Source organism: Rattus norvegicus, chromosome 3, assembly GCF_036323735.1.
Source record: "Rattus norvegicus strain BN/NHsdMcwi chromosome 3, GRCr8, whole genome shotgun sequence".
NCBI classification, from domain to species: Eukaryota; Metazoa; Chordata; class Mammalia; order Rodentia; family Muridae; genus Rattus; species Rattus norvegicus.
In genome coordinates, this window is record NC_086021.1 from 34,488,962 (window position 1) to 34,508,332 (window position 19,371).

Genomic DNA, 19,371 nt, shown 5'->3' on the forward strand with positions numbered 1-19,371 from the left:
TTTTTTTTTTTTTTTTTCCCGGAGCTGGGGACTGAACCCAGGGCCTTGCGCTTGCTAGGCAGGCGCTCTACCACTGAGCTATATCCCCAACCCCGAGCAGTACGTACTCTTAAGTCCTGAGCCAGCATTTTTTGAGCAGTCTCCTCAAACCTACTTGTTGTTGTTGTTGTTAATTTTGGCTTTTTCGAGACTGTCTCACTGTGTAGCTCTGGCCGTCCTGGAACTCACTATGTATAGATTAGGCAGGGCCTACACTCACAGAGATCCTCCTGCCTCTGCCCCCTGAGTACTGGGATTAAAGGTGTGAGTCATCACACCAGACCATACCTACATTTTAAGAGAAATTTTACTTTTTATTTTTGTGTCCATAAGTCTTTTGAGTCCAGAAGGGGTCAGTTTGCCTGGGAATTGAATTCTAGCTTTCCACAAAAGCAGGGAAATACTTTTTCTTTTCTTTTCTTTTTTTTAAATATTTATTTATGTATGCAAGCACAGTGTCTCTTGTCTTCAGACACACCAGAAGAGGGCATCAGATCCCATTACAGATGGTTGTGAGCCACCGTGTGGCTGCTGGGATTTGAACTCAGGACCTCTGGAAGAGCAGTCCGTGCTCTTAACCACTGAGCCATTCTCCAGCCCTTTTCTTTTCTTTTTAAAGAGATTTTTTTTTTAACGTTCCTGTACTTTGGTATTTTGCCTGCATATATGTCTGTGTGAGGGTGTCAGATCTTTGAGCTACAGACAGTTTTGAGCTGCCATGTGGGTGCTGGGATTTGAATACGGGTCCTCTGGAGAGTGGCCAGTACTCTCAACCACTGAGCAATCTCCAGAGCCCCAGCAAGCACTCTTTTCTTTTCTTTTTTTTTTTTTTTTGGTTTTTTTTTTTTTTTTCCGGAGCTGGGGACCGAACCCAGGGCCTTGGGAACCCAGGGCCTTGGGAACCCAGGGCCTTGCTTGCGCTTCCTAGGCAAGCGCTCTACCACTGAGCTAAAACCCCAACCCCCCCAGCAAGCACTCTTAACTGCTGTGTCACAGGCCATCTCTCCAGCCCCTTGGCTTTTGCTTTTGTTTTTGAGACAAGGTCTCAGGTAGTGTGGGCTGGTGCTGAGTTCACTCCCTGTGAGGAGATAACCTTTAAGTCCTGCCCTTCCAGCCTCCACTTCCAGGCTGCCAGGGGTTACTAGCATTCACCGCTGCATGGTGGCAAACACCTCTCTGAATACCTCTATTGCTTTCATTGTATTAAAGTAAATGCACATTAGATGTGGTAGTGCACTCTTTTAATTCTAGCATTCCAAAGGCAGGATCATTTCGAGTTCCAGGCCATCCTAGGTTTCCAGTAAGGCACTGATAGTATGCAGAGCCCAGGAAAGGCACTATAGACACGTCTGACAGGAGATGGGGGAGGGGTACGCTGGGGGGGGGGTGGTTTGACTTACAGAGGTGAGCTTAAGGCAAAAATAATTTTTATAACCTTCATTGCTTGCGAGCCCATTGCAAATGCTAGGCTCAAGCCTAAACCCGCAAATCCCACAAATTTAACCTTCAGAGCATTGTAGGTGAATCATTACACCCACCAGTTAGAAGAAGCAACTTAGAGGGGCTGGAGAGATGGCTCAGTGGTTTAAGAGCACCAACTGCTCTTCCAGAAGTCCTGAGTTCAAATCCCAGCAACCACATGGTGGCTCACAACCATCTGTAATGGGATCTGATGCCCTCTTCTGGTGTGTCTGAAGACAGCTACAATGTACTTATATAAAATAAATAAAGTTTTTAAAAAAACGTAGAACTCTGAGGCAATTAACGGGTTTACACGCAGCAAGCTCCTCTTTCTTTCAAGACGGTGCAGATTGAGTGGACAGGGAAGGGCAGGCCTCTGGAGGGGAAACTTCTGGATTTCTGCTTTACTTGGCTTGGCAACCCTTGCCTCTGTCAAAGCCTTTTCTTTCCTGTTCTCCTTTCTGGATTGATGTATTATTTTAAGATACTAGTGGGGGTAGGTGGATTTGAGCAACAATGGCCTTTAATCCTCCTTTTAGGGTGGAAAACTCTCATAATGCTGTTTTTTAAGAATCGAGCCTTGTGGCCTGTGGTGGCACGTGCCTGTAACCCCAGCAACCGCGTCGTTGTTGCAGAAGGATCCAGAAGTTTACCGCCAGCACTCAGTCGGACTTTTAAAAGAGCTACACCCTCAAGTGAGCTGGTACACGTACTTAGTACCGGAGATACCAGCTGTGGATTCTTCATCGTCAAGTCCAGAAGGGCTTTGCGCATAGGCAAAAAACTGGGTTAGGAACCCGCAGGAAAAGGCGATCCGGCTTTGGAGGAGCTGGCCTGGGGGCGGGGTGAACTGGCCTTGGGGCATCAGCGAGGTAGGGATGGGGAGGGGTGAATTCACCATGGGGCGGGACCATCTGGTCGTGTGGTTGGGCGAGCTAGGCGTGGGGAGGGGCGAGTTAGTCATGCGGGGAGAAGATCTGGAGGTGCCGGGTGAGCAGGCTGTGGGGCGGGGTGATCCGGCCTTGGGGCGGGGTATGCTAGGCTTGGAGAGGTGTGAGCTGGCCCTGGAGAGGGCCGAGTTGGCTGTGGGGAGGGAGGATCTGAACATGGAACCGGATGAGTTGGCTGTGGGACGCGGCGACCTGGCCCTGGGGCGGGGCTATCTCTCTGTGGAGAGGGATGAGCCAGTCTTGGGGCGGGGTGAACTGGCCTTGGGGCGGAGCGAGCTTGAGTCCGGCCCCTACCAGGCTCAGGGAAGTGACGTGTGCGGACAAAGGCAGAGGCCGCGAGGTGTCTGGTCCGGTAGAGTGGTGGCGGCAGCCGTGGGCTACGGTCTTTGCCAGCCTCCTCCTCAACCCGTCCTTGTCTTTCGAGTCCCTGGAGCCACCACCTAGGTGAGTAGCACGAGGCTGGCAGAGGGGACGCGCGGCCAGGGAGGAGGGAGGTGCTCACCCCAACTGCCCGAAGCGGTGAGGCCCTGTCGTCAAGTGACCTGGCTCTGGCCCACGTGCACGTCCCATGGAGGTTCACCGACCAGACCCGGGCAAGGGACTCTGGTGACCACATATTGGCTTAGGGGAAGCCACGTTGTTGGAGGCTGGCAAGACACATCCTCACTTGCGCCCGTAAATCACTTTCCAGTCCTCTGTTTCCCCTCTGAGATAAGCAACCACTGCAAGGCTGGTGTGAGGAATCGGCGCGGTGCTTGGCTCACGTCCTCGCAGTTAAGTGCTTGGTTGCACGGGTTGCTATCATGTTTAACTGGCCCCAGCTCTGGCCAACTTAGCTACTGTCATGAGCCCTTGAGGCCAAGGTCAGCTTCTCTTCGGGGAGGCTGCGGTCTAGAAAAGTCCGAGCTTTGGGGCTCCACCAATAAGGGCCTAGAACAGGTGATGTCCCAGGCCTTGGCTGAGGTGGGGCAGCTGATGGCAGTAATGGTCACTCAGTGATTGGGGATTAATGCTTAGGACCCAGGACTAAGCAGAGAAGCCTGAATTGTCTCCTTTCTTTTGGTCCTTTTTTCCCAAGTGGTGTTTTAAGGCACATCATTTCCTTGAGCTGGTTTTCCTCTGAGTGTACACGCGTGTGCGTGTGTTTGCGTGTGCCTGTGGTGTGTGAGGTACTTGTGGAATGCTCTGCTGAAGACCAGAAGTCACATAATCAAAAGGTCAGAGTCTGCAGCTGTGTGGTGGTTCTGGATGTACAGAGAGAGCTTGTGTTGGCATCTTCTGGACTTAACATCAGTGTGCTGTCATGTGACTTCATAGGTGGGTCCCACCCTTACCAGGGTCTATGTAATTTGGAGGTTTTTTTTTTTGGAGCTGGGGACCGAACCCAGGGCCTTGCGCTTCCTAGGTAAGCGCTCTACCACTGAGCTAAATCCCCAGCCCCGTAATTTGGAGGTTTTAACACTTTTTTCCTTACTCGATCTTTTTAGTTATGTTTGAGCAGGATGGAGGTGGTGCATGCCTTAATTCCAGCACTCAGGAGGCAGAGGCAGGTGGGTCTCTGGGTTTGAGGCCAGCCTGGTCTACAGAGTGAGTTCTAGGGCAGTAGGCTACACAAAGAAATCCTATCTCAAAAACAAGAAAAGAGAAAAAAAAAGTGTTTTAAGATTTATTTTTAAAGATTTATTTTATGTATATGAGTACACTGTCACTCTCTTTTTTTTTTTTGTTCTTTTTTTCGGAGCTGGGGACCGAACCCAGGGCCTTGCGCTTCCTAGGTAAGCGCTCTACCACTGAGCTAAATCCCCAGCCCCCACTGTCACTCTCTTAAGACACACCAGAAGAGGGCATCGGACTCTTCAAACCATGTGGGAATTGAACTCAGGGCCTCTGGAGGAGCAGTCAGTGCTCTAAACCACTGAGCCATCTCTCCAACCCCCGTGTTTAAGACTTTTTTAAAAGAATATTTTTCTGTTTGAATATATGTCTATGGGGGGCTGTACATACGAGTACGGGGCTCTTGAAGGCCAAAAGAGGGCATCAGATTGCCAGGAACTGCTGTGATTGGTGGTTTTGAGCCACTCCACTAGAATGCTAAGAGCAGCCAGTGCTCTAACAGCTGAGCCATCTCACCGAATGTCTGATCGTGGGGAACTCTAAGCTCAAGAGAGTATATGCCCTACACAGCCTGGGGATTCTCAGGCTCGTTTAATTACTACAGCCCTTCTATGAAGTTCTGAGTGAGTTCCAACCAGCCATGGTCTCATACTGAAGAGGAGGAGGAACAACATTGACGTCTAGGGTTGGCATAATGTGTTTATACACAGTGTAAGGTTCACTCCTGTGTTATTCAAATACAGATTTCTCTGCCCTGGTATCTTGTTTCAATGTGGACATGGCTTTGCTTATACCAAGAACTTCCTGTCTTAAGTCTGTGTAAACAGTTTTTACTATTTATTGCCTGCCTTGTCAATCAATGCTGATCACCCAATGGCTGGGCAGAATAGAGATTAGGGCGGAACATCTGCCAATCAGAGGAAGGAGACTGGGAGAGAGGGAGATTCATGTCTTCAGGAGGATGGAGAATTTGGAGCCTTGAGGAAAGGATCTGGAGAGAGATCACATGGGATGGGACTGGGTGGTAGCCAGATTACCATAGAAGGCTAAGGTAGATCATTTAACTGCTCAGCTATTGAGATGCAGATTTAAATAAATCTTGGCTGTCTTTGTGTAGTTATTGGGGCCCAGCGTAAGGGAAAGAAATACAGCCTGTTGAAATCCGGTTAGTTTATATTAAGAATTATTTATAGTAGAGTATCTTACTTGTTATTTATTTTATTTTGAGTGATGGTGAGAGCTGTGCACTGCAGCCCAAGTTGTTTCTTCCTTTTGTTTCTTTATTTTTTGATACAATGTTTCATGTAGTCTAGGCTAGCTTCAAAGTCACTTTGTAGCCAAGGATGATTTTGAACTCCTGACCTGCCTGCTTCAGTCTTTGAAGTGCTGGGATTACAGGCATGCACAGTATGTCCAATTTTGAGGACCCTGGGGTTTGAACCCCAGCTTTTGTGTATATTAGGTAAACATTGCCAACTGAACTGTTTCAGTTCCTTGAATCAGTGTCTCACTGTGTAATTCAGGCTAGTCTTGATCTCTTGAGCCTTCTGAATGCTAGGAGTCTAGGCATGAAATGCACCATAGCCAGGTAAGGGTCCTGTCTGAGCTTGCACAGCTGGTAAGCAGAGCCACCAATCCAGGCCACCCTACTGTTGAAAGGATGACAGGAGCCCCATTATAGGACCACCTGACTTCAAAAGGGAGGACATCTGTTCCTGGAGCTGACCATAAAACCCTAAGTCATCAGTCTAAGGAGCTAGGCCATAAGTCACCAGCTCCAGGGACAGACTGTAAATTCCAAGAACAAGGCCAATAAATCCCCCGTCCAAGGAACCTGGAGACAACCACAAGAATGGGGAAATCTTGCATCTCAGAATGGGCCGTCGGGGCTGGGTGCATATACGGTTTGGGACCTCTCATCCTGTGGTTAAATGTTCCTGATAACACAGTGCAGTCAGTGCACTGACCACGGGGACACAAGCCAATCAGAAACTGACCCAATTAACATCTCTAGCACCCACCAGGAAAGTTTTAGATTTCTTAACTCTAGCCAGAATTCCCCTAGCTCCCTATAAAATGGCTGTACACCTCTGTCTAGTGTGACCTACCTCTGCACGCAGACTTCTTGCTTGCTTGAAATAACACTCTTGCCAATTGCATATGTGAATGGTGGTCTCCATGTGGCGCTTTCAGATTTTTGGTGCATGGGCTGGGAAGTGCCCCTGAGACCCTCGTCACATTGAGTGTTTGGTCGCTGGCTAGTAAGTGAGTACTCTGTGTCTGTGACCCTATATGTCCAGACAGTCTGATTCTGTGAGTGGCTTAAGCCAATTACTAGAGGTCCCAGGTGGTCCAGGCAGGTACACCAGTGGAATCTACATCTCTCTGACCCACTTGAAGGAGACTTGAAGGTCCCACCTGAAAGGGACTTGATTTCACAGGTAGTTGCGGCGACGTAACGGGGCAGCCGGAACCCACTCAAGTTATAGGTCTTCATTGTGAATTTTGGATCTTTTTCACGTGCTGCACCCGTCCATTTCTGTTTGTATTGTCTGTTTGTGTCTCTATTTGTAACTGTCTTGATCCTAGAATTGGGCCAGACCAGTCCACCCCCTTGAGTCTCGTTAGATCACTTCAAGGAGGTCTGTAAATTAGCAGCCAGAGAAGAACTTCATGTAGAAAAGAAAAAGATGTCTGTCTTTTGCAGAAATGACTGGCCACCTTCAGTGTGGGATAGCCTAAAGAAGGGAACCTGTGACCTCCCCACCATCTGTAGGGTTAAGGATGTTATCTATCAAAAGCCAGGCCACCTGGACCAGGTTGCCCATGTAACCACCTGAGAGACCCTAATGAAAGAGCCTCCTGCCTGGTTAAAACCCTCCCTCCCTTCCTCCCTCTAGGGCCATGACAGTAGAGAGAAGTGGAGAGGTGCCTAGGCCATCCTGCTCCCCTCAGGAGATGTTGAAGAGGAAGTTATCTCTCTGGCCCCCTGTTACCAGCCATCAGGAAATAAATCTGGGGGAGGGGACAGCAGGAGGGGAAACAGGGGTGGGGGTGGTGGAGCCTTGGCAAGGAGAGCCGGTAGGGAAATGGAACGTACACCAAGTACAAATGACAGGTAGGGAGAGATTAAAGGTCTGACCCCAGACGGTAATGAGGGTTGTCTGAGCCACCACAAGGTGGTCCACAAATTTGTCCAAAGTGATCCAGGTTCGACAGGAACAGGATGAGTCACCAGGGGCCTTCCTGAAATGGTTGCTAAAAGCTTACTGAGCTTACACTCCCTTCGACCCAGAACCCAGAGAGGACCAGTCAGTGGTAAATGTGGCCTTCGTCAACCAGACAACACCAGACATGCATTGTAAGTTGCAGAGGCAGGACGGTTTCGGAAGAAAGGTGTATAACATTAGAGGGACTCCCGGAGATAAACCGGCAAAGGGATTGGCCAAGATCCTCTTGGCGGCATCTGCAGGGCCTAATGAGAAAGACAAGTAAAGAAGGTGGCATTTGGAAATACAAATAAAAGAGGAGGTAGGATGAGGTCAGGGTTACAGAGAGATCCTGTGCTCATTGTAAGAAGGTAGGACATTGGGAATGTGAATGGCTTGTGTAGAAACCCCCCCCCCCCATGGAGGCTAAGGTGCTGGAGTTAGAGGAAATGAGAGATTAGGGAGATGGGGCTCGGCGCCCCTCCCTGAGCCTCAGGTAACCCTAAAGTGGAAGGGAAGCCCGTTAAGTGTCTGTTGGACATAGACACAATACTCCATCCTAAAACAACCTCTGGGACTATTATCTTTAAGACAGGCCTGGGGATGGAGATGGACCGATATTCGTGGACTGCCGCCCAAGATTGGTAGATTTGGGAAATGAACGGGTATCCCACTCTCTCAGTCATCCCCAAGTACCCATACCCCTTTGCTGGTAAGAGTCTTATTGACTAAAATGGGAGCCCATATCCACTTCATTCCAACCTGGGATGGGAAGGAAAAGCCACACACATCCTCGACATGGCCTTGGTAGATGGGCACAGATTATTCAGACACCCCCCCCAGCTCTGGGGAAAGGGGGGAAGCAGGGGAGCCTGCTGCAGTGTTGGATTCAAGAGATCCCAGAAACCTGCGCAGAAACGGGGCATCTGGACTGGCCAAGCACTGACCACTTTGCGGGTAACAGCTGAGGGCTAATGCAATGCCAGCCTGAATCCATTAATGCCCAGGGAAGTCAAGCTGGGCATCACCTCACCACCCACCTCCCACACACATCGGGCACTTAAGGGACTTAGGTATCCTTGTTCCTTGCCACGTAGCCTGGACTACGTACTCAAGATGAGGGGAAGAGGGCTGTCATGTGCAAGAAAAGAGACTATTCTAGGGATCTTGACCCACTAATCTCCCGGGAGTAAGGAATTCCTGGGGTCAGCTGGAATCCTGGGTTTGCTGAGCTGGCTGCCCTCTGTATGAGGTACCCTGTGGAGGAGGCTCCATTGCAATGGACTGAGCACATGGAGGAGACTGCTACGAGATGATCCTACACAGGCCTTGCTAGACGTCACCAAGTCGGAAGAAGAAAAAGGATTGCAAGAAGGGTCTTTAACTAGTCTCTCGGGGCCTGGAAAAGACCAGTGGCATATTTGTCAAAACAACTGGACCCAGTGGTGACTGGATGACCCCTGTGCCTTCAGATAATAGCGGCCATAGCCTAGCTGGTCAAAGACTCAGACAAGCTAACTCTGGTCCAGACCCTTGAGGTGACTAGCCATTGGAAGGGTCCTTGACAGGTGGCTGACCAGTGTGCCAGGTTAGCCCATTACCAGGCTCTGTTCCTGAACTCTCCCCGAGTCAAGTTCATCACCAGCAGCACCCTTAACCTGGCAACCCTGCTCTCTGGCCTGGGCCTAGACGGTCCCTTACGTGACTGCTCGGATTCTGAGCCACGTACAAGGGACAGACTGGACCTTAAGGCCCTACAGCTAGGCCAAGGGAAAAGACTCAGTCTCTAAACAGATAGCCTGTTTGCAACTGCGCATGTCTGTGGGGGCCATCTACAAGGAAAGAAGGCTTCTCACCTCAGAAGGAAAAACTGTCAAAAACAGCCGGAGATCCTGAACCTTCTGCAAGCAGCATGGCTGCCTGAGAAAGTGGCCGTCATGCACTGCCCTGGACACCAAAAGGGAGACAGAGCCATCCCTAGAGGCAACTGGCCAGGAGGCAGCACTCCAGGTCACCACTACCCTAATGGCCTGGCTGCCCTGGATGGTGACATCCACATTGCCTGAGGTCCCAGCTTACATCTACAAGGAGTTAAGAGGCTCTAGACGTGCCCAGCAGCATACAAGGAAGAGGGGTGGTATAGGACCCCCACTATGGAAGGCTTAGCTCCCCCTCAGACTTGGCGAGACATAGAATCAGGCAGACACAGCAGAGCACCTACCTAGGGAAAGAAAGCTTGAGGACCTACTCCAAAGAGTGCACCTTAGAGTCTTTGACTTAAGGCCAGAAACGGGAAGCCATGGCCTGGTACTCGACCTGCCGCACAGTCAACGCCAAGCACGGAGAAGACCTCCAGGTTGGAGACCAGAGAGAGGAACTCGACCTGAGATTGACTTTACAGAAGTCAAGCCTAAGGTAGACGGGTACAGGCACTTGCTAGTGTTGGTAGAGAGATACCTTCGCAGGGTGCACAGAGGCCCACCCCACCAAACGTGAGACCACAGCAGTGGTGACCAAGAAGTAATTAGACATCATCCTGAGGTTTGGCTTCCCTGCCCTGCAGTCAGAAAATGGATCTGGCTGCTTACCTCTCGGGTAACCCAAGAGTTAGTCAAGGCTGTGGGGACAAATTAGAAACTCCATTGTGAGTACCATCCCCAAAGTTCAGGTCAAGTAGACAGAATGAATTGGACCTTAAAGGAGACCTTCACTAAATTAACCCTCAACTGGCGGTGACTGGATGTCTCTCCTTCCCTTCACTCTTTTTAGGATTCGGAATTCCCCTGTTCTCTAGGATTAACCCCTTTTGAAGCTGTGCGCACTAGGACCCCATCTCTGCTGCCCGATATAAAAGCAGAAGTCGTTGCTGAATTTGATGAAAAGTTTCTTTCCTCCCTACAAGCCTCATTCCAGGTACAGTAATCATCAAAAGGCACCAAAAGGAGACATCGGAGCCTGGCTGGAAGGGACCATAGACTTTAATCCTGACCACATCAAGAACAGTCAAGGTCGACGAGGTCCCGGCCTGGATACACCATTCCTGGTTTTACCCATGTAAAACCTGTTGACCCACAGGCAGGCCCAGGCCACTACACACCCGAGGCCTGCACTGGACTATGGCGAGCTGCCACCCACCCACTAGACCCACTTAAGCTAAGAATTCAAAAACCCGCCTCACGAACCCTGCTGCTCGCCCTAAACAATGGCACACCTCGACTGGTCTCCAGAGGGCTCCATCTTCACACTGCTCTGCTTGGAGATCAGACTTCAGCAGACAAACCTTTAACAAGCTGTTACCACCAAATGGATACTTCCAGGCCCCGAGAGAACCCCAGGAGACTTAGAGGTGCAGACTTTGACATTGACTGGTTCCGGCAATACCACCTTTCCCATGTTTAACCTAGGCCTTTGCGCCCTGGCCGGATATGTATGGAAAGATCCGGGTTCAAGCTGTTTGTCATATCAGGAACTGCAGAGCGCTAGGCCAACTTGTGGGCAGGACTGCCAAGAACAGCGACTTGCAGCCATCCAGCTCTGTGGGACTTGCCGAGGTATGGAAAGCTGCTTTTGCTGTATACGGGGCTGTGAGACCAATGCCCCATGGGTCCCTAATAATCGGTCTCTTATCCAGGTAGGCAGGACAGTGAACCCGACACCCAGGGGATTAGTGGGCTCGACATAGGGGAGGAGGAGCCCCATCTCCATCTCGATAATGGAAAAGGGACAAAAAGCAGAGGCTGGGAGGCTGGGAAGGTTTGGGGCTTCATGGTGTATCATGGACACGATAGAGGACTCCTCTTTCAGATTCAAAACAGTCTCTCATCTGGAACCTGCCTGTAGCTGTAGAACCAGCAGTATTGGCAATGCCAACACATTGTAAAAACCACAACGTCAGCCTCGGTTTCAGATCCCTCCTCTCACACACAGGCTCACCCCCATCGTCACGCCCCTCCCCAGGGCCTTCACACATCTGTCCTGCTTAGACTGCTGACTTTACCTTTGTTAATTCCACTATAACCTCACGTGGGAAGACTAGCTTCCCTCACCTTAAACATCTCTGCAGTCACCCCCATACCATGGAGGCCAGCGACATACCTGGTGCGCCCCAGTGGAGCTTGGTTTACATGCACCTCAGGCTTAACCCCTTGACTCCATCCATTCCCGTGCTCTCAAGTTCTCTCACCTTCCTATATGGAAACAGCTCTGGATCCTAAGGGGAGAAGAGATTCAGGGCTCAGCAGTCCTCACAATGCAAGTGGGGTCCGGCATAGCTGCAGGAATCGTGACTGGTGCCACAGCCCTGGTCAAAGCAGATCAATACTTCCGGTCCGAAACAACCTTATAGACTCAGATCTCAACTACAAAAGCCCATCCATCACTTAGAGCAGTCATTGGTCTCGTTAGCTGAATTGGTACCACAAAACAAGGGGGTTCGACTTACGTCACCTGGAACAGGGAGGGCTCTGCCAGGCCTTGGGTCAGCAACGTTGCTTCTACACCAGCCACTCAGTATCAGAAACAGCCTGGCCATGGTCCACCAGAGGTTAGAGGAGAGTGCTAAACTCGGAGCACAGAATCAAAACTGGCATGAATCATTGTTTCCTGGTCCCGCGGCCGATGACACTAACACCGCTCGGCACTGGTGGGACCAGCACTGGTGCTGGGTAGCCGAGGTTGGTCTGCGACTCATGGTAAACCAGGCTGGCCTGGAGCAGAACAGTTCTGCTTCTGTCTCCTGAGTCCCTCCACCATCAGGCCTGACCTATTTTTGTTTTTCAAGAGGGTGTTTCTCTGTGCAGACCAGGCTGGCCTCGAACCCAGGTATTCGTCTGTCTCAGCCTTTGGAGTGCTGGGACTCCATACCCAGCACCCGACATACCTTTTAGCTTATATTAAAACCTGTCATGGTTCTTCTGGTCAGCCTCCCTCTGTGTCTCCATCTCCCCCTCTCTCCCCTTCGCCCCTCTCCCCTCTCTCCCCTTTACTGAGGTGTTCTGCTCTTTACACAGGGCCAACTGCTGTCCACACAGATTCCTAACAGGCTCTGTCCCCCATGCTGCCACAGAGGGGCCACAACGTAATGCAGGTTTTGTCCACTTAGCCTCCAGTTGCTCGCAGGCTCCAACAGGATGTCACAGGTTGTGGTGCCATACAGGCCTGCCTCGGATAGTGTAGACATTTTCTTCTCCTGGGAACAGAGAGTTAGCGAGGCCCGGGTGGAGCGTGACGTAATTAGATGATTTCCAGGGATGCACAGGTGACCGTCTGCCCGTGAGCTAGCCTAGCACACCCAGCCACACTGCCCTGACCCTTCCTGTCCATGATCGTGCAGTTTCATGTAGTGGGGAAAACCGTGTTCTCGCTTTATCTGGTTTTACGAGACAGGGTTTCTCTTTGTAGCCCTGGCTAACCTGAAATTCCTTATGTAGACCAGGCTAGCCCCAAACTCAACAGAGATCAACCTGCCTCTGCCTCCCTATTGCTGGAATTAAAGATGTGTGTCTCCGCCCAGGGAGGATGTCTCTCTTGATGTCCCTAATTCTCAGGAGCCTTCAGGCCACACAGTGGGCCCTAGAGAGCCATGTTGGGACAGGGCCTCAGGAAGCATGTGTCTTCTTCCCGAGTTGGCTGTAAGAGCAAATCAACCCAGGACTTGCATTCCCCAGTCTGGATGTGTCCATCCCCTGCTCCAGCCCCACCCCTCCCCCATAGCTGCTCCCTAGTAGCTAGTGGGGTTCTTGTAAATGAGATTTTTTCAAGAGACTTTGTGGCATTTAAAGGAATTATGCCACAGGCTTTTAGTAAAGCAACAGATATTGTTGGTAATAGTAGTGTCGTCTGGTTTGAGGGGTCTAGGAGCCTCCAAAAGTGAGAAATGGCTGCCCCCACGCATGCTCCCTCGCTCAGTCATTCTACCGCCAACTAGCAAGCCCAGCTGAACTCCAGCACCCCAAAAGACGCTTGGAGGAGCGGGCAAACTGGGGGGCAGCAGAGAGGCGGAGTGTGCTCCCTTCTGTGGGTGTCTCCCATTTCCCCTCTCACCTGGTAAGGGCCAGATCGCGTGCTGCAGGCCCGCGTGCTGCGTGGGCTATGAGGAAATAACTGAAGTCGTCGTTTTCACATTGGAGGGGGCTTTGAACATCAGTCTGAACATTTTCTTAGGACTTAGGGACAGCGAGGAAGGCTGGCTGCTGGGCCCCAGTACGGGCGGGGCCAGCACAGAGCTCGTGTGTGTGTGTGGAAGAGGCCTGAATATCGTCCTAGCTGCTGGTGGCTGTGACAGAGTTGCTGTGGTGCCTAAAGAGGCACCTGACAGCCCTCTTGTCCCAGGTCATTCTCAGTCCCCAATCAAGTACATGGTGATGGCTCATGTACCATGTCTCTGGTTCTCAAGCCACAGTACCGCTCCGCTGGTAGAGGAGATGTTCTTGGGGGACCTACCGGTCTGCACATTGCTCTGTGGGCCAGGGCATCGGTTCTCAGAAGCCTGCCGTTGTCTTCCCTGGGCCAGTGCTGCTGCTGCTGCTGGCAGGGCATTGTGGTAAAGGAGTGTGCCATTTAGAACCAAGGTCCTCAATCTGTTGCTCCAAGGGCCTCTTGGGGTGCAGTACAGCCATGTAAGACGTCTTCCTCTGACACCAAGCCCTTGTCCCAAAGAGTGTGGTTGTGGTGCAGTGGGGGCTGGTGACAGATAAGGCCACTGTGCTCTTGTGTTCCCTCCCCCTTCCAGTCACAGAAGTACTCGGCAGGGACCTCCCAGCAGCCCACGGGGCTCCTTTCTGGTGTGAGCCTCTTTATTGCTCTCTTCTCTGGCTTTGCTCTTTTGCTCCCAGAGTCCCATGCTGACTGTTAGTGTTGAGCTGTGTGACTTAGGTGCTCGGTGACACCGCCTGTCATAGTGGTATCCAAGTCGGTGGGGTGAGACCTGGAGCTCCAAGGCTGGCCATGTTCCTATAGCATCCTAGCTTCCTCACTGGCCCTCCAAGCAGACACACTGTTGCCTCCTAAGGGCCTTCCTTTGTCATTAGCCTGGCAGACATGGTGCCGAGGGCCGTCATGGTGTGAAGTGTGAATGGCAGGGCCCTGCCCCGTGAAGCCAGTGTTTTAGCGGAAAAGCTGCCTGTGTGGGGAGAGCAGTGCATGGACCCTTTGACCTGGGCAGGGCTTTTAGTTTCTATGTCCCCCGGGTCCCTCTTCTGTACAGTGGGTAATGGTGGCAGGGGAAGGTCGGATGCTGGACAGTGGCTGAGCAGTGACCGACACTTGTCCACTGTCTTTCAGCACAGCTACCGCTGTATCTGCTTCCCCCTGACACCCTCGGGTTAGTCCTGGGTGTTTCTCGTGAATTGGACACTTAATTAGTTTTCAGTGACTATCAACTTCGTGAGCTCCTCAGCCAGCAGGAGCCAGCAGGGGCCAGCAGGAGCCAGCAGAGGCCAGCAGGGGCCAGCAGGCCGCAGTTCAGGGCTGCTCCTCTGTAAAAGTCTTCTGCTGCTTCTCAGTCATTCTCACTGTGGCCCTGCTGCTGCCCCTATCACTTTCTCTGTCCCTGTACCCCTCCCCCAGAGGCCCCCCTGCCCCCATTCAGAAAGCAGTCCTCTAGAGCCCACCAGGCCCAGTGGGGTGCTTATCCAGTGGTACAAGACCTGGGTTCCACTGGAAACAAAAGGAAGAGATGGCTCCATTGACTGCACAGCCTTTATGAAAGCCATGTAAGGACGGAGGGGCCCTTGTTTTCTGCTGTGTTTAGCAGCTTTCTGCTTCCCTGTCTCCTGCTGGACTGTGAACACCGATCCTCGCACTAGCTGGGACACAGGGGAGCCAGCACCTCCCACAGTTGTGATCCTGCGTCTTCCACAACACATGGTGTGGAAGCTGGCGTGGGTGCTGCCAGCCTAGTTCTTCCTGTTGGGGTCCTGTTTGTGCCTAGCTCCTGCCTATTGCCACAGTCTGGTGCCTGGCAGAGAACGTGCTCTGGAATGAAGGGCTGGCCCTCCCTGACCTGTTCGCTTGCCACTGAGGGAGTAGAAAGGGAAGGAAGTTGCTCAGGCCTTCTGGGGTGTCCATAGCAGAAGTCAGGGAACCCTGCTCTGTGGCCTTTGCCTGTCCTGAGGTCAAGAGAGTCACATGGATGTCCGGGATGTTGGGCTGCCTAGGCGACTGGATGTTGCTTTCTCAGGGCTTCATTACCTCTCAGAGAGGTAGTGCCTCTCGCATTATGGCCTGTATACTAGAGGCTTCCTGCCATTCAGTGCCCTGTTGACCCTGCCTCTTCCGTGTTCAGGGGAGCAGAGCAGTGGCTGGTGACTGTGCAGCTGGTGACGTCATGACAAGCGAGGTGATCGAAGATGAGAAACAGTTTTATTCGAAGGCCAAGACCTACTGGAAGCAGATTCCGCCCACGGTGGACGGCATGCTCGGGGGGTATGGCCACATCTCCAACATCGACCTCAACAGCTCCCGGAAGTTTCTGCAGAGGTTTTTAAGGGTAGGCAGGTCTGATGTCCTCTCCAGGAGAGGCTGTGGCTCTGGCGGGGCAGTGCGGGGAGCCTCTTCCACATACCACACTGCAGGTTCTCTGCTCATCTTGTTGGTGGCTGCCACCAAGGCCCTGAAGATCTGGGTGGTGATTGGGTGGGACTTGTGGACCGTGAGTTTTGTCTCAGGGCCACAAGTCAGAAGCTGGCCATGCACTAGGGACTTAGTAGTCTGGGAACAGTCACTGCTGGGCCTAAGAGTGTGCGGACTGTGGGTGGTGACCGTCCTCCCTTCTCAGCTCTGTGCAGCTCAGGGGTGAGCCTTGGAGGAGGCCCTTACCCTCTCTCCACACCCCCATGGGCCATCCCTAACTCTGTCACCCTATGGGCTCCTGGGAGCTCTGAAGTGAGAGCAGATTGTGCACCTGTTTTTTCTAGCTGTCACCTTGAAAGTGACCTGAGAAAGACTTCCACTTGCCCTTCTGTGACAAACCAGTGCAGGTGCCTGACTCGGCTTTCTGGGACTCAGAGGAAGGGCCCTGCGGTTGTGGTGTCTTGTGGGTCATATGTCGTCCCTGTGTTTTAGGAAGGCCCAAACAAGACGGGGACTTCCTGTGCCCTGGACTGTGGTGCTGGCATTGGAAGGATCACCAAGCGCCTGCTCCTGCCGCTCTTCAGGGTGGTTGACATGGTCGACGTGACGGAAGACTTTCTGGCCAAAGCCAAGACCTACCTGGGGGAAGAGGGCAAGAGGGTGAGGAACTACTTCTGCTGTGGGCTGCAGGACTTCAGCCCTGAGCCCAGCTCCTATGACGTGATCTGGATCCAGTGGGTGATAGGTAAGGGTCCCATTGCTCTTCCTGGTTCTGCTCTTGCAGTGAGCTGGCCAGCTGAGATTCAGCTCCCTCCCACTTCCCAGGACCATGAGAAGATACCTGAAGCCAGCCAAGCAGCAGCCGGTACAACTGACCCCTTGTCAACTTGACACACAAACACATCACTATTAAGCCTCAACCCTTACTGTCTTATTCATCCCTAAGATCTAAATAACTTTAAAAGTCCCACAGTCTTTACATATTCTTACATATTAAAGTTTCCGTCCCTTTAAAATAATGTCTTTTGAAATTCAATCTTCTTACAGTTCAAAGACTCTTAACTGTGGGCTCCACTAAAATACTCTCTTACTTCAAGAGGGAAAATGTCAAGACACAGTCACAATCAAAAGCAAAATCCAACTGTCCAATGTCTGGGATCCACTCACTATCTTCTGGGCTCCTGCAAAGGGCTGGCGTCACTTCTCCAGCTCTGCCCTCTGTAGCACTCTAAGTTCAGGTTGATCCACTCCACTGCTGCCATTGTTCTTGGTAATCATCCCATGGTGCTGGCATCTCCGATACACTGGGGTCTTCCACTGCAACTGGGTTTCACTAACAGCCACTCATAGGCTCTCTTCGTGGGGCCAAGCCTCAAATCCTTTGTATGACCTCTTTAGTCCTCCTGGGCCATCAACTACAACTGAGGCTGCACCTTCAGCAATGACCTTCCATGGCCTCTCACAGTGCCGAGCCTCAACTGCTCTTTTTTTTTCCTTTTCTTTTTTTCGGAGCTGGGGACCGAACCCAGGACCTTGCGCTTGCTAGGCAAACGCTCTACCACTGAGCTAAATCCCCAACCCCCTCAGTTGCTCTTTATGCCTTCAAAACCAGTACCACCTGGGTGACTCTTACACATTACCAAATTCAGCCACAGCATGAGGTACAACCTTGGCTATCTCTGGAACACAGCCTCTTTGTGCTCTCAGAAAATACTTGCCAGAAGAGTTTCCCTCACCGGTCTCTTAATCACCACTAATTTCTCAGTCCAGCTGACCAGCATCAATTGTCCAGTGACGCAAAGGTTTCACTTTAGTAGTTCTGGTATCTTGTTAATCACAGCTGATTTTTCAGCCCCAGCTAACCAAAACCACAGAATCTTCAAAATCAACACAGTATCATTCCTGATAAGAGTCTTTAATCTTCCCTCTGAAATTTCACAAGCCAGGCCTCCATCTTCTGCACTGTTCTCAACATTATCTTCCAAGCTTCTACAGAACATCCCACAGAGTACAGAACATCCCACAGAGCTCTGAACACCCAATGGCTCTTCTAGCCCAAAGTTCCAAAGTCCTTCCACAGTCCTCCCAAAAACATGGTCAGGTTGTCACAGAAATACCCCACTTCTGGTACCAATTTGTCTTAGTCAGGGTTTGTATTCCTGCACCAAACATGACCAAGAAGCAAATTGGGGAGGAAAGGGTTTATTCAGCTTATACTTCCATAGAGGCCGTGGAGGGGTGCTGGTTACTGATGGCTTGCTCAGCTTGCTCTCTAATAGATCCCAAGACTACCAAGCACAGGAACAGCACCACCCACAATGGTCCTCCCAGCTTGATCACTAATTGAGAAAATGCCTCACAGCTGGATCTCTCTCTCTGGGAGGCATTTCCTCAAAGGAGCCTCCTTTCTCTGTGATAACTCCAGCTTGTGTCAAGTTGACACACAAAAACTAGCCAGTACAATGGGATGCCTGTGTGACCTAACAATTCATCCAGAATGCTATACACAGGGCTGCTGACCTTGTAGCACGAGCCTCCTCATGATGGGCTGCATAATACTGCTGTGAAGACTGTGAGCTTGGCCCTTTGGTTTGGGGGCTTTCCTCTCCACCCTCCAATCCAGGCCTAGGAAGGGTGTGCAGTAAGATGGGCAGGTGTCAGGCAGGGATGGAGGGCACCCAGGCAGGTTAAATCCCAGCTTCTGACTCTTTGCTTTTGTGTGGGTGATGTCTGAACTCTGGTCTCCTTTGACATGAGCTGGAGAGCTGGAGAGACAACAGCTTGCTGGGCTTGTGCTAAGGGCACGCTTACTGCACGCTCACACCTCTGATCTCCCTAGGCCACCTGACGGATCAGCACCTGGCTGAGTTTCTGCGCCGCTGCAGGCGGGGCCTGCGCCCCAATGGCATCATTGTCATCAAAGACAACATGGCCCAGGAGGGTGTGATCCTGGACGATGTGGACAGCAGTGTGTGCCGTGACCTCGAGGTGGTCCGCCGGATCATCCGCAGTGCAGGCCTCAGCCTCCTGGCTGAGGAGCGCCAGGAGAACCTGCCAGATGAGATCTATCACGTCTACAGTTTCGCCCTGAGATGAAACCGGGGCCAGAGCTGGGGGCCAGCAGCTGGCAGGCCAAGAGACACCTGCCACCCACCAATGACTCCAGTGGGAAGGGACAAGCCCCAGAGTAGGTGTGCCCTGGATTGGGGCAGTGCAGCCCTGTCACTCCAAAGCACCCTGGCGACTCCCTGCAGGGCCTACGGGAAGCTGAGTTGTCCCCACTGGACCAGCCGCCTAAGGGGAAAGACTTCACTTGGTTGCCTAGGACCTGAAGTGTGTGGACTGCTGTGTTCCAGGACAGCCAGGCAAGCCACACATGGTACCCGCCAGAAGGTACCACTTACGGGTATGGTCACAGCCCCAAATCCTCTTTGGTGATGGGTCATAGCAGCCTGTAGCTCCTCCCTGACAGGCATGTGCAGTCAATAAAAGGGTGAGCCTTGTTCTCAAATGCCCCAGGCAGTCTG

At 51.8% G+C, this 19,371-nt stretch overlaps 1 protein-coding gene across 8 annotated transcripts; it reads left to right on the forward strand.

Moving 5' to 3' along the window:
* Positions 1-2,010: 2,010 nt before the first annotated feature.
* Ntmt1 (N-terminal Xaa-Pro-Lys N-methyltransferase 1) lies at positions 2,011-19,355 on the forward strand. Of its 8 annotated transcripts, none has more exons than XM_006233919.5 (5): positions 2,011-2,894; positions 10,043-10,824; positions 15,558-15,761; positions 16,337-16,589; positions 18,684-19,355. In XM_006233919.5, exons 2-5 carry the CDS (start codon positions 10,699-10,701, stop codon positions 18,938-18,940), a joined length of 840 nt encoding a protein of 279 aa, XP_006233981.1. In that variant the 5' UTR covers positions 2,011-2,894; positions 10,043-10,698; the 3' UTR covers positions 18,941-19,355. The 8 variants fall into 8 exon arrangements, with proteins under 8 accessions (XP_006233981.1, XP_038961300.1, XP_038961299.1 ...); XM_039105372.2 differs by lacking the exon at positions 18,684-19,355 and adding an exon at positions 16,629-16,863 and having other exon boundaries at positions 16,337-16,504; XM_039105371.2 differs by lacking the exon at positions 10,043-10,824 and having other exon boundaries at positions 2,126-2,195.
* Positions 19,356-19,371: the final 16 nt, after the last annotated feature.

Coding starts and splice junctions, on each gene's coding strand:
- Ntmt1 (XM_006233919.5), top strand. CDS start 10,699: ATGTATGGAAAGATCCGGGTTCAAGCTGTTTGTCATATCAGGAACTGC. Junction 10,825..15,557: donor GCTCTGTGGGACTTGCCGAG/GTATGGAAAGCT, acceptor TTCCGTGTTCAG/GGGAGCAGAGCAGTGGCTGG. Junction 16,590..18,683: donor CTGGATCCAGTGGGTGATAG/GTAAGGGTCCCA, acceptor TGATCTCCCTAG/GCCACCTGACGGATCAGCAC.